General features: G+C 36.6%; 1 protein-coding gene across 24 annotated transcripts in view; it reads left to right on the top strand.

The window, feature by feature from the left end:
- Nucleotides 1-12162, top strand: part of LOC128260112 (glutamate-gated chloride channel) — a 56972-nt gene that overhangs the window by 23224 nt on the left and 21586 nt on the right. For 18 of the 24 annotated variants that reach the window (XM_052992849.1, XM_052992854.1, XM_052992872.1 and 15 more), the window contains exons 4-5: nucleotides 9522-10463; nucleotides 11618-11638. In XM_052992849.1, the coding sequence (XP_052848809.1) occupies nucleotides 9532-10463; nucleotides 11618-11638 (953 nt within the window). In that variant the 5' untranslated portion in view covers nucleotides 9522-9531. The remainder of the gene's footprint in view (nucleotides 1-9521; nucleotides 10464-11617; nucleotides 11639-12162) is intronic. The other 6 variants (XM_052992864.1, XM_052992871.1, XM_052992865.1 and 3 more) reach the window with 1 other exon arrangement.

Below are 12162 nucleotides of genomic sequence, written 5' to 3'. Positions count from 1 at the left end.
ATATTTGATTTTAATTTATGGCTGTGTTAATCTAATAAAAATTAACTTAACCGTTGCAGAAGGGCTGTACGTAAATGGATTTAGCTCTTTATAAACCATTAACATGTTTTTTTTCTTTTTTAAAAAATATTTTACCTTATGGTCAAATGCTAGCTCATGCACAATGATTTTTTTATTATTCCAAAAAAAAACAGAATACCCTCGTTAATCCTCTTTATGCTTTATGCTTTTATTTAAAGTTAGACCTTGAGCGTATGTGCTGGGGGGAGTTTGCCTTTCTAAGATCCCCCTTTTCGTTTGGCTTGCTCCCCTTTTTTATATAGATAGCTTACCTGAGCTTAGTTTCTGGAAATATATATGTACGTATATGCCGGTATCTGAGTATCTATCTGCTCCTATATACGCAGGGCACATTGTTAGGACAAACGACCCTTGAGATATATAAATAAACTGCCTCAAGATTAGTTTAAATGGTTGGCGACGTGCCTTTGCCCCCGTTTCGCAGATGCAGTTGCAGCTGGTAACTGCATCCTGCCAGGAGGGTGACATCCCCTAATACCTTCTCGGCCATGCCCCTCAGCAATTACACTGAAACAAATTTTAATGAGCAATTTTTCCTACAGTGTAATTGAACTTATATAGGATATACTAAAGCTTTACAATAAACCAACTTGTAAACGCAAGAATAAAACTTTGGTTTTATAAGAGTAAGATAAGTTATGAAAATGTAGGATATTGATTCAAAAGTTTACTAACAGTGCTTAAAATCTAGGCAAAAGCATACCAACAACAAGCACAGAAACTTTATTCTTAAATCAATAATAATCAATAATAAATCTTGAATTTAGATCGCTTTTTTTACACAGAAAAAAATGATTTATTCTCTCTTTAATTTTGAATTATAAAAAAATATGTAAGTAATAAAAGTTTTTAAGAGTAAATTCAAAATTTGATAAAATACAATGTTTTTTATTAAAAACCAACATTTCAACATTTCCTTTATGCTGTGTATATCTTATCTTAAGTTGCAATATATCAGAGATTCAACATATACATAATACTATTTTAGGTCAAGAAATCACAAATTTGTTTTGTCAGTGTACATGTGTGCGTATGAGATTCGAGTGTGTATGTTCATGTAAAGTGGCGCTTATTCTAGCACTAAGAGAGGGAAACCAACACAGAAAGCTCTTTGCCACTCGGCATGTGGAGGGTGGGGGCGGGGAGGTGATTCGGGGGCAGGTTACATGGCATAGGGGCAATGTGACCCCCATCAAGCCAACCCCCTCTCAACACGCCCATTATGCTCATTATGTGCTTTGGTACTTGGCTCGTTTTTGTCTTTACTTTCTCGGTGTCGTTGCGTCTTCAACGTCTTTCGACTCATGTTTGTTTGTTTGTTTGTTTGTTTGTTTGCTTATCTTGTTTATTTGCTTTTGTGCCAAATTATTTGTCGTTGCTTTTTCACTGTTCTTATGCTTCTTGTTATTTGAATGCTTATTGCTTTTTCCTGTTATTTTCTTGCTGGCTTCTTGTTTTTGTTGGGGAAACCCAAGAATTTTGATTGTCTAGATTTTGTAAAGGAAATCCAGCATAAGTTTACATTCGGTCTAGGCAAAAGGGAGTGAATTTGTTGGATTTAAGATTCCATGGGTGTCAAATAAAATGTTAAGCAATGTAGTTATATTTTATATTAAACAATTTAGTACAAATACACATGAAAATCAATTAGAAATCAAAACAATGCATCAATGGAACATGTTTGCATATAAAAACCATTTCGGTCCCTTCAAACGCGCCACTTTGCTACACCCAGAGAAAAAACCTGGCAAAATTCAAATATTTTCACATTAAAATAAGTATTTTCTGCACTGTATTATCCCATAGCGGTGTTTTCACTTGCAAAAATATTTTTGAGTATGAAAAAATTTAAATTTTAAATGAAAAAATATTGAAATCTGCAATTTTTCTATTGGATAAACCAATCAAATATTTTACTAATAATACCATGTTTATAATAATTTTAAGTACGATTTTGTTTTAGAAAACAATGCTACATTCAAGCAGTTTAGTGTTTCATTTTACAATGCCGTTTTTTGTCTGGGTGTACATGATATCCAAAAGAAATTTCAAGAAACCATTCGACTTAAAATATTTACTTTGAAATTGCTTTTGGTATCGCCTTGAGTACAACTCTTAACCGAATATCCCTGTAAGCTGATTGCCCTGGGCCCTTGTAAAAACAACAGAAACCACCAACCAAAAGGGGAAAAACAAAAAGGCAGAGCAGCTTAAATGACAGACAGCTCCCAGTTCCCCGAGCGACACCAGCGAACGAAGAGCAGCGCCAGAACAGCGGCCACTTCGAGAGAAATGTCCAAAAAATGTCAATTTATTATGGCGAAATCAGCGCTGGACACACGCAGCCAACACGCGTGACCAGCAGCATAAGCCCACCCAACTGCCAACTGCCAACCGCCCACTGCCACGCCCTCCTCCCAAAGGCCCATCCCACCGTCCAGATTTTCCCCCACTGACTGTGTCATGTGTATAAATACTTTTTAATCTGAATTATTACGGTCTGCAAGTTTTTCTTTGCTTGATTATAATTTATTCACATAAATTTCCATGATGCATGGCATTTAAGTGGCAGTGACAGGACCAAGAGCATTCGAACTCTTCCCTTCGACATTTTAGACGGACCCTCGAACAAAAAACAAATCCTTTGCAAAGCCCCTTAAACGAAACAGAGCAAACAAAAAAATTAAAATGGACGCAACCTCGAAAAGTTCGATCTGAAAATGGGATCAAGGGGATTGCTCGTTTCGATTGCTTAATTACTCAACCAATCAATGAAATGGCAACGAGTGTTGGTTATGAATTAATAAACAACTTAAGTTAAGGAACAGAAACCAAGTAGTAACAATTTATAGATTAAAGACAATATATATAGCGAGGAAAATAATTTGTTGCTTTTACTTCATTAAATAGTGCTGTTCTATTAAGTATTGCATCATAAAAACTTTCTTAGTATAAACATGAAAGAGTCATTTATTTTTGTTTGTTTATATACATAAATATGCATTAATTAAAATAACAATCTTAAAATAACATAATACACACAAAAAATAATTTTATAGCAAAAGTTACTTCATAAATTTAAATCTGTAATTAATTTAAATCATAAATCGTCTACATTTGTCCACTGGAGCTTGCAGTGTCAATATTCTGACCGCAATTGTGAACCCAGTACTTGCGGGCGTGACATACTTCCGCTCCATTTTAAGGGGCTGTGGTCGCGGTCATCCGTGAACATCCACCGCAACTCGTTCATTCAATTTGAACTATAAATAAAATATTTAAATACAACTTTTTCGGAAGTGTTCAACTGAAAACATGTTGCATAACCAAACAAGTACGGGTAAATTCCCCAAAGTCAGCATGTATGACTACCAGAAGTTCGATTTCTGTCCCATATCTTTGGGGAATGGAAGAACAACAAGTTGGCTCCACTTCAATGTTTCGACGCTCGACTTTGCTGTGCGTTGGCCAACATCGTTATCGAGCTGACCCAAGCATTTTGTACACAGAATGTGATACCACGCAGACAAACACCGGAATCTCAATCTCCCATCACCCCTATGAATGCCCCACTAAATCCACTTCCCAACCGCAATTCCTGCTCTATCTCCACACGAGCGCTGCACATTTGCACTTTGTCATTTTGCGTTAACTTTGCGCAAACGTTTGCACCGCAAACTGCCAAAATGTGCAATTAGTTGGGTTAAATGGTTCACCTCAGCGATGAATCATAAGCATACACGGTAGCTTTTGGTTAACTGCATCTATGCTTATATGTTATAATAAGTATTGAAGCCCAATTTTGTAGATTTTGAAGAACATTTAAACATTTTCCATCAATGTGACCTTAGAATTTTATAAACATTTGATTTAGGTATTCTTGAGTAAAGTTTTTTATTGTTCTTAAGAATTCAGTTGTATTCAAATAACAGAATGAATCTAATATTTAATTGAGTAAGTTTTTTTTTTACTTTTAAAGGATTTTAGAAATTGATTTTAGTTCCTATTAGTTCTAATACAAATCAATGTGGGACTGGTGTCTAAGTTATTTTAAATCTTTATCGCAACCCAATACCATATTGATTAAATTTTTGTAAATACAATTAAACAATTTGCAAAACACAACTGATATTATCATCATCCATACTTCTAAAATAGAAATCAATTGAATAATCAATGAACATAAATACTGAATAACAGGGCCAATATTGTTTTAAAAAGGAACCGGAAAAATCTCTCTTGAGCTTAAGTTGAACTGCTTAAACTTTTCTTTTTTGAAATTTGTATAAATGTACTACTGTACTACTGTACTACATTTACAAGCAGTTAGACCGCTGAAGGCTGGTATTTGAACTAAAATTTAGATTAAACAAAGCATTAAAATTAAAAACTCCAGGAGACAGGAAAACTTTTATTCAATTACACTTGGCTGGCATTAATTAATCGCGTACGTTCGATTATTGGAAAATTCTCGGTCTCCAACAGGTCGTCGTCGTGTGTCAACTATGTCTTCGCGTGCTCCACTTTTCCCAGCAATAAGCTGACTTAAGCCTAAACGGCTTAGCGTCCCTCTGAGTGGTTTGCCATTTGTTGAGTGCCTGCCGCCTATTTGTGTCCATGTCTGCACTTCCATTTTAATTGAAATGCGAATGAACTGCACTCGACTCCACTCGATCTACAGCGCCGTGCCATTCCACTTCAAAACACCACCTGAATTCCTGCAGTCCATCGCAGCACTGGCCCACCGAGTTATTTAATTAGGCATGGCAGCATGCAGATTGCTTTTAGTGGCCGCACTGCCAATTTCCCATTGCAATCTGCCAGCATATCTGGGTCAAGTGCCCTTCTTCAATTACCACATTTGGTCTATGCCATGACATTTTAATAACTTTTAATGCAACAGATTACGGTCCATTATGGCCTGCGGGTCACAAAGCTCATTATATATGGATTTCATTTTACATAGATTTGATTGAAGTGCAGGGCAACGATGTAAATTCAGGATGAGCAGTACTAAATGAGTTAACTTACTTAAACCAGACTACTTATTACCAAGAAACGTACCAAATTAGTACATTATTCTTCTTTGTGGGTTTATTTTAAAGCACTTTAGAAATTACTTTCTCATTGTGTACGTACAACTCTTTCGGAACAATGGATTAATTTACAATTTGTTGAGTTGTCCACATTTATAATTTGTAGAGCTGCCTTCAACACAACAATGCCCCCATTTATCCGTTGTTCTTCTTTGGCCGCCCACAATCTTTATATATACGTGGTAATACTATATAGGGGGATACGTTAAAAGCCAGGAAAATTTCAATGGGTTTAATCAACTTTATTTTTGCTCTTGTCTTTTCTGTCACTGGAAAGTTCGTGACTTCGAACAATGGCGCCATGGCAAACACTGACGCCCGAAAAATCGATAGCAAGTTGTTTGTAATTGTTGCTTGTTATTGTTGTTATTGTCGTTGTGGCTAAAGTTTTTATTGTCATTTTGTTTACTGAGGTTACTCGTTGGTCTGTGACCGAGTCTTGTCCGTTTAACGGCAATTTTAAATGTATTCCTTGAAAGGTTTCTTCAAAAGTGCATCGAAATCAGTAAATTGAACTGAAGGTCAGCTTTAAAATTGGCAAGCTAAATTTTAGAAGGATAAGAAATTATAAAAAGCTTAGAATTGTAAAGCAGTTTAACTGTACACAATAGCAACAAATGACCTTTTTGAAAAATATGGTAGTGGTGATTTATTTTATTGTAAAGAGTGATACTTATAAATAGACATTAAATCAGTCAAAAATAATTTGCTTATGTATTTCTTTAAATTTTGATATTTAACTTGTACTTTATTCTCCGCATTTAGGATCCTTTGGTGTCAAATATTTCAGTCACCTCTTTACTATTCACCAGCAGCTGTAAATTGCAATTTCTCATCCTGCAAAATAGTTGCTATCCCATTTAATTTAATGGAATTTTCAATTAACTCTGCCCCAGCATTAAAAGTGTTGGGCTAACATCTAATTGGATTGCTGCTTGATTTGGGTGAGCCTGCAAATTAGGACATTAAAGCTGATCCAGCAAAGAACGTGCTCGAAATGTTTGCCGGTCCGAGGGATATTAAGTATCCGACATGTGGCCACGACCGCAACAGTAGCGCCCGCCCAAAAGTATGCAAATAATGTTGGTTGCAAATCCGCCCACAAAGTCAACTAATTTAAAGAGAGGCAAAAACTAGCAGCAAATTATTAAATTGACTGAACGAGTCGCCCCAACAAAAAAGATACGAAACGAAGATACACAGATACGGAATCTGAAAAGTTGTTCCAGTAAAAATATGAAAAAGTTGGTAGCGCAAAATGAAATGCACAACAAACTAGACTAAACCAAAGAAATAACCAAAAAAAAAGGGCTTTGGGAAGGGGGATTGGTTGTGTTTCTGGTTAGTTGTTGGCTTGGGCTGTCAGTTGGCGCCGTTTCCGGCCGCCAGACGATGGCAGGATTAACTTTGGCCAGCTGCAGCCGTCGGACTCTCGAGCGCGGTTTGTTTAAATTTATGCCCCGGAAGGCATGAAGGATATGAGCGGGGAAGGTCAGGAAGGACTCAAAGGAAGCCCGGTATGAACTGATCTATGGTCAGTTATATCTGTATTTTCTACCCTTTTTTCTGAGCTCTCTGGCTATCTAAAAAAGTTCCCATTGAGTTAAAGTTTTTTGAAATTTTTGGTACACCAGCCGGAACAAAAAGAAAGTGGAATAAGCGTTTAAAATAGATGGAGGTCAATAATTGTCATGGCACATGTGGGCGGCACAGAGATGGGGCCAAGGAAAACACGTATAAGCTATATCGGCACCAATTTGTATATGAGACCCATTTACAAGCCTTCCACTTGGCCTTCCCTAGTTTCTGTGCCTATTACTTTTGCTATCTGCTGTCTTGGGGTTTATTTTTGTGCTTTATGGCCAAAGTCACGTAAAAATCGAATAAATGTATAATGAAGACCCTGAATATGGTGGAGGATACCCCAAAGCCACTGAGTGCCCGCTTTAGTGGTATTGTCTGTGTTTTGTGCGGTTTTCCTTTGGTTTGCTGCTTAAAGGGAAAAAAGGATAGAGACTCACTCATGTCAGAGTTTCTCACTGGCTTTTCCATATGGTTGGGAATAAGCTGTTCGGCCAATCAAGTTTAAATTGATTGCGGCTTTGTTCTGATGTTTTCTGGATTTTTAATCTGTAAACTTTTCTTAAATGTATTTAAATAAATTTTTCCCTAAGCAGCTTATGCGAATTTTCTTAAACTGATTTCTGTATAAGCCGATTATATTGTACGTACCGATAAATACATATGTTCAAACACGCATTCAACCCATACATAACTAATCACACCCAAATCACTCTTTCTCAAGGGATATCTATTTATTCTGCAGTTTTATCTAGAGCAAAAACGGAAATTGAATTTTTGCGGTTTGAATTCATTTCAGTTGGTGCAATGGCCGTTGGAGTCTTTGCATGTTGAATAAATGTCAGAATATAGCCGAACTTGTACCTACTTGAAAACTACATATACGTTGGCCGAAACGAAAATTGCATTCCTCCCAGTCTTGGCCACAAACTGACAACCGCAACAGCAACAATCTAAAATGGCCACAGCCGAAATGGCAGCAACAGCAGCCAACGGAAGACAGGCAAAAGACAGCCTTTGACAGGCAACAATAAAAAATCGTTTGGCCCATTGACTGGCTGACTGACATTCGGTTTTTGGTTCTGCTCTAAACCGCTTTCAGTTGGGTAGACCGTGTTTTGCAGACTGATGTGTTATCCTTTTTAGGCAAATCATTCTATGAAAATTCTTTTCTAAAACGGCTCGAGGTCTTTGGCTTGATAAAACTATTTTAGGAAAAACTTATTCATACTTTACAAAGACAAGAAACAACAAGATGGCATAAATACAGTCTTCAAAGCATGTTTTGAGCATGTTTTTGGAAGATCACATAAAAAGGAAAATATATTATTTATATTAAGGACAATATTTGAATCCAAGTATTTGAAACATTTATTAACCTAATGAAATAGTATTTAAGTATTTTTTTTAGATTCAATTTCTTAACAATTTTTTAAGATTAACACAGTTGTTATACATTTCTTTTTTAGCAAACATAACACATTAGACATAGTCCATAGAACCTTAGACACTAGTCTTTATAATTCACAATAGCACTACAGTCAACCAATAATATATAAATTCCCAAAGTTACCAATTATACTTGAAATTTCCTGTAAAATTAAAGTTTTTGTGTGGCAGTCGTAAATCTGTTTCAGGAACCGTGTTATTTGGCAACTGACATTTACGGTTTGGTGTGCACGCAGGTGGGCGTGGCAGCAGGGCCGAAACAATCCAATATTGCCACATCAATCAAACCTGCATGTTCGTTTGCAGGCGAGTGTTGATGTTGATGCGGGCAAGTCACTGGAGCGACAGTCAAGTGGGTGACGATAGATTTTTATTTCAGATTGTGCCGCGCAAATTGCTTTCACCGAGGTTAATTAGTTTTTTTGGGGGCGCAGTCTAATAGTTTACTGGTGACTGGTGACTAAAAAATAAACGATTTGAGCACACGGAACTTAGACTTCCTTTTAAGAAAGGGTTTTCTTTTCAATTGTTGTACGGTTTTTTAACTTGATGAGTTAAATATTTACCCAAAACAAAAAAAAACTTTCCTAGACTCTAAATTATTGTTACATGAGTTTTAAACTTTTGGGTATGGAAAATCAAGTCAAGTATCAAAAAAAAAACTTATGTTCCTTAAAAACAATAAGTGTCTTAGACTCTAAACTATTAGGTACATGAATTTTAAAACATTGGGTTTAAAAAATTTCGCAATAAGATTCATTAAAACCATAAAAGTACCAAAAGAAAACTTATGTGGTTAAAAATTAAGGCCTTAAACTACAGTTTTGAACTCTTCGGTATAGAAAGTATACCAAAAAGTATAATATACTGTCTGTAGTTTGTGTACTTTAAAGTAACGTAAAATTTGTGGATTATTATTATTTATTTAAGCTTAACATGAAAGGGAGAAATCGGACAAGAAATCGGTTAAGATTTTCTATTTTAAAATCACTTTTTTAATTAACAACTCAATTCAATACAAACATATGACAATTGTTGTATAACTATTCTGGCTGATAAAGTTTTCAAAACATTTAAATTAATGTTTCTAAAACGTGTAAAAAATATGAATTTGACATATAAGAATTAAAAAGGTTTTTAACTTAATGTTTTATTTGAATATTTATTAGAACAAGTATGATAGCCCCTTACCGAAATATTTTGATCGGTTAAATCGGTTATATTATCAACAGTAGTCCCAATAGGCGCCATATACTACGCAAGCGGTGTGTCACATAAATTAAAACGCTTTTCGTTGAACACCTCTCTTTGCAGTTGTCGTAACATGGGCTGCGTCTTTGAAGCGGCCAAAGAGCAGCCCCACAAACCGAGACGCAAGCAACTGAGGCGCAACCAATGCCGTGGCAGAGCAGCAGCAGTGGCGGGGACCAGGGGCAAGGACGCTGCCAGAGCAAACGAGAAGCCAGCTGAGGACATCAAAATCAAGGATAACTATCAACAAAATCATAAAACGCAAACGCCAACCGAAACCGAAACACAAACGCAAACGCATACCCAAACAGAAGCCCAAGCACAATCAGAGGCCGAAACAGAGGCAGCAACTGGGCCCGAACATCTAAAAGCGACGGCTCAAGTGCTTTTAACGATACGGCAGGCACGTCAGGAGAAGAGCCAGCCCGGTAGTCAAGTGGCTGGGGCGCACAAGGACGACGGCGAGGACGCGTTGGCGACGCAGAGATCCATTGTCGATACGACTGCCCGAATCGGAATCGATATTGCGGCCGCACGGAGGCAGCCAGTCGCCGAGCGGGATGAGGACGACCAGTGTCGGCAGCACCATGTCCATGTCCGCCGGCGGAGGCGCCACGTGGCAAGGTCCCAGTCGCCAGCCGCAACTGCTGGCATCTCAGCGCTCTCCCTGCATTTCCACGCCCTCGCCGCCCTAGCGAAAACGCTGCAGTGGCAGGACGAGAGTGCGCCCCAGGATCGCCAGCCACTAGCCTACCGCCAGTGGCAAGGACATGCCTACGCCGACAGGGCCGAGGGCCCGCTGCCCATCGTCGCCAATGTGGGCGCCACGGCAGCGGCCACCTCGGCGGCCGCCTTTCAGTACCTCGGCCAGCACTACAAACACTACAGCCAGTCGATCAGCTTCTACGCCGCCTCCAGCGTCATCCTGATGCTCTGCTACCTGACCACCGCGTCCACGGCAGCAGCCACGCAGTCGGAGACGGGTGTCCTCGACAAGCATCCCATGTGAGTGCCGTCCGTCTGTTTCTGTCGCTCACCTGCGCAATTCGCCTGGATTTTTCGTCATTTCAATTTGTACAGAATGAACAATTAACGCTGAACAGCTTCTTCTGTTCCCCCAAAAGTATTTCACAATTATGAGAAGGGGAAATTGTACTTGAAAACGGAAGCAGAAATATATATTTTTTTTTTCATAACCCAATAAACAGAATAGGATTCCTAATAATTCTAGGGAAAATTATTAATTTGATTGAAAAATAAGTCACAGTTTATTGATTTTATTTGAGTATTATTTAATCGCTTAAAAAATAAATATTATTATTTTTTCACTCATAATATGCGTCAAAGTCTGATAACTTTTTTTGGAAGAGATAGTTTTGTCAGCTTATAAAGTGAGTCAAGATGAAAGTGCCCAATTTCTAATTAACATTTTATTTGTAATTTTATTTTAATATAAATTGTGATGATACATTTTTTGATTATAATATCACACAAATTGCGATTACGTCCTTACTAAAAGGTTTTCCAAAGAAATTGTTATAAAAAAAATATATAAAAATAATCCAAACGAATATAAACCTATGTCCAATTTTTATTTTTTTTTTTATTTTTAATAAATGAATATATTTTGAGCGATTAAATAATACTCAAATATTAATCATTTAATTGTGATTTTTATAATATCACTTATTATGATTACGGTCCCTGATTTTATTTTATTATTACAAAATGAAACCCTAAAAAATAAAATACGAAGTTTATTAGATAGAACGTTATTATACATTTAAAGGTACTTTTTCAGGAAAACTAATATTTTATTTTAAAAACAAACACAAAAAAATAAAAATGTTTTTTACATTTTGAAATTATTTCCAACGGAAAATTTTATTCTAAACAAATTGCAATAATCTTCAGCGTAAGATATTGTATAATATGGAGTAAAATCAAGGCGAGTTAGTTGCGTTCATGAAAACATCCAAAGACATTCCCGAACACCACCATTTGATTTTGTTACCCCTGAGCACATACTCTGTCCCTCTATTTTCCTAACTATCTATCTGTATCTCCATATCTCTATCAATCTGTACCGCCTGGTAATCGTTTCCACAACACGTACAAAAATTGTTCTATTTATTTTTTCCTTTTTGAAATTCTTTCAGTCATGGCATCGATTGGTCGAAGTAAGTTAATGCACACCTCCTTTCCTCTCTAAAAAGCAAACGAAAACAGAGAATTTATGGAAAAAGAGCTAACTAGAGATTTCGGTTTCGTCTTTTACCCAAATTATGATGTTTCGTTTTGGCACTCACAATACTTTTTGAGTTTATTTGGTTTCCCGTTGAGGTGATTGGTTTTTTCTCAGCTTCGTTCTGCTGATGTTATGCATGCAATTTGAAAACCAGTTTATGATTTGCTCAAAATAAATGATTTTTCAGACTCAGAAATCTAGCAAATAATCGCAATGAAATTCATATTATCTAAAAATAAATTAACTCTGCTTTTAACATAGGGAATTACATTTTTTACTGCCTAATTATTAGTTAAATTATATTATCCGTTAATTGGATTTCTTGTTCGACTTATTACTCCTCAAGATAACAATCTTCCCATCTATTTAAAACAGCACACAAAACTGTTGTACATAAAAGATTTCTTGGGAAAATAACTAAGTTTATTTTTTGACAATTACTAACCAAAATTGTGT

The sequence above is a fragment of the Drosophila gunungcola genome (genome assembly GCF_025200985.1).
Source record: "Drosophila gunungcola strain Sukarami chromosome 3L unlocalized genomic scaffold, Dgunungcola_SK_2 000014F, whole genome shotgun sequence".
Classification (NCBI taxonomy): Eukaryota; Metazoa; Arthropoda; class Insecta; order Diptera; family Drosophilidae; genus Drosophila; species Drosophila gunungcola.
Note: the sequence above shows the minus strand (reverse complement) of the source record. Positions and strands in the feature narration are given on the sequence as shown.